Raw genomic sequence first — 1,800 nt, forward strand, 5'->3', positions numbered from 1 at the left:
GGTTTATGCTGGTCCTAAGCAGAACAGGACCAGAATGGGAAAGCCAGCAGTGCAGTAATCTCGAAGTGTCCTTAGTGATAGCAATGTATTTCAGGTTGATTTAGCACCACAGAATGAGTAACTTAGGAACAGAAAATTTATTTAATTTTATTTTTTGTCTTTTTGAGACGTGGTTTTACTGTGCAGTTCACGCTGGCCTTACACTTGCAGCAATCCTGCTGTCTCAGTCTCCTCAGTGCTGAGATTACTGGTGTGCACTGCCCTGGTTAGAAAACTTAATTAATGTCTTTTTGAGTCAGGGTCTCACTGTGTAGTTCAGGCAGACCTTGAACTTGCTTTGTAGTCCAGACTGTCCCTGAACTCACACATTGATCCTCCCAAGGGCTGGAATTACAGGTGTGCGCCACCACAACTGGCATCTGTAATTTATTTTAAACAATGCAAGATATTTTCTGAAGGACTCACTTTAAATAGGTTTAACAAAGATATTTATTGAGATGATCCTAGACTACTTTTGGTAATATCTTCAGTAATTCCCTAGTTGGCAAATCCATGAACTTAAAGTTTTTCTTAAGCTTAGAGATTGCTTACCTGCTAAGTACTTCAAGCCCAGCAATCTGGCATGTAGTCTGGACTAGGTACGGAATTATTTTTCGAACATGCTTGTGCTTTATGAAGGGTTTCAGTAAGGCTGTCTGTGAGGAGTATATCCTCAAGGCTGTGGAGCTTGGCTGTCATTATCACTCACCTGTCATTTGGGTGCTCTCTCCATCTCTGGGCAAAGAGCCCTTTCCAGTATGTATTATGTGATACTTGGGTGCTCTGCACTGTAATAAGAGCTCCTGGAGCACAGGGCTGTTTTGCCTTATCCCTCGTGCCCAGCTGAGTAGCTAGAAGATACTGCGCAGGAAATGCTTGTGACTGAGCATTACAAGGTCAGCCCTGAGTACTCATTGCACAGTGACTGACCTAGGAGAGGGAAGCGGGAGGTTGGGGTGGGGATAAGTGGTGAGGGAGTCACTGTTTGCAGAGAGCTGCTACTTTCTTTATTATTATTTTTTTTTTAATTTTTGTATTTTTAGGGAAGGGTCTACAGGGTGTTCACGTTCTCACTACTAGATCAGACTTGTGGTGATTCTCCTGTTCACAGCCTCCCAAGAGCTGGGATTATAGGCAGGTGCCAGCACACCCAGTCTCAATTGCTGTCTCAGAGGCAGCATGGCAGACCCAAGGATCAAACCTCCGGCCCCTGCGCCTGCTTGCAGGTGCTTTAATCTGCTGAGCAATTTACCAGTCCACTTTCTTTAATATATCCTAGAAAGTCAAATCAGCATATTAAAAATTTTGAATAAACAAATGAAATTATAAACCCCCTATTCTGGCCCCAGTTCTAGAATATTTAAGGTACATAAAATAAAAACAGAACCTGTTATTGCCTAGAACTAGAGCCCCACATTGTGCTTTCTCTTCTGTCCCATTTCTTATTAAGCATCAGGGAATTAGGTTAGCTGTCCATCAGCTCTACGAGAATTTCTTAGCTTAAGAGTAAAGTGAAGCTACTAAAGTGCCTGCTTAGACAGGCACAGGAACCTTGTTTCCATCCCCTGTGTGCTGTGCCGGCCCCACCCCTGGGGTGTGCTGAAAAGGTGAAAGAGACTGGGCGTGGTGTTGCACGCCTGTAATTCCAGTGCTCGGGAGGCTGAAAACAGGAGGATCACTCACTAGGAGTCTGATCTGTGTAGTGAGACCCTATAGTCCCTGTACTAAATACATAAAAATAAATAAGTAAAGGGAAGCTAA

General features: G+C 43.6%; 1 protein-coding gene across 1 annotated transcript in view; it reads left to right on the top strand.

Annotated features, from left to right (window-relative positions):
* Positions 1-1,800, top strand: part of Sptlc2 (serine palmitoyltransferase long chain base subunit 2) — a 118,130-nt gene that overhangs the window by 50,278 nt on the left and 66,052 nt on the right. Inside the window, exon 4 of the mRNA XM_023701341.1 lies at positions 1,719-1,721. Coding sequence (XP_023557109.1) covers positions 1,719-1,721 — 3 coding nt within the window. The remainder of the gene's footprint in view (positions 1-1,718; positions 1,722-1,800) is intronic.

This window comes from Octodon degus, unplaced genomic scaffold, assembly GCF_000260255.1.
Source record: "Octodon degus isolate 3935 unplaced genomic scaffold, OctDeg1.0 scaffold00007, whole genome shotgun sequence".
In the NCBI taxonomy this organism is placed as follows: domain Eukaryota; kingdom Metazoa; phylum Chordata; class Mammalia; order Rodentia; family Octodontidae; genus Octodon; species Octodon degus.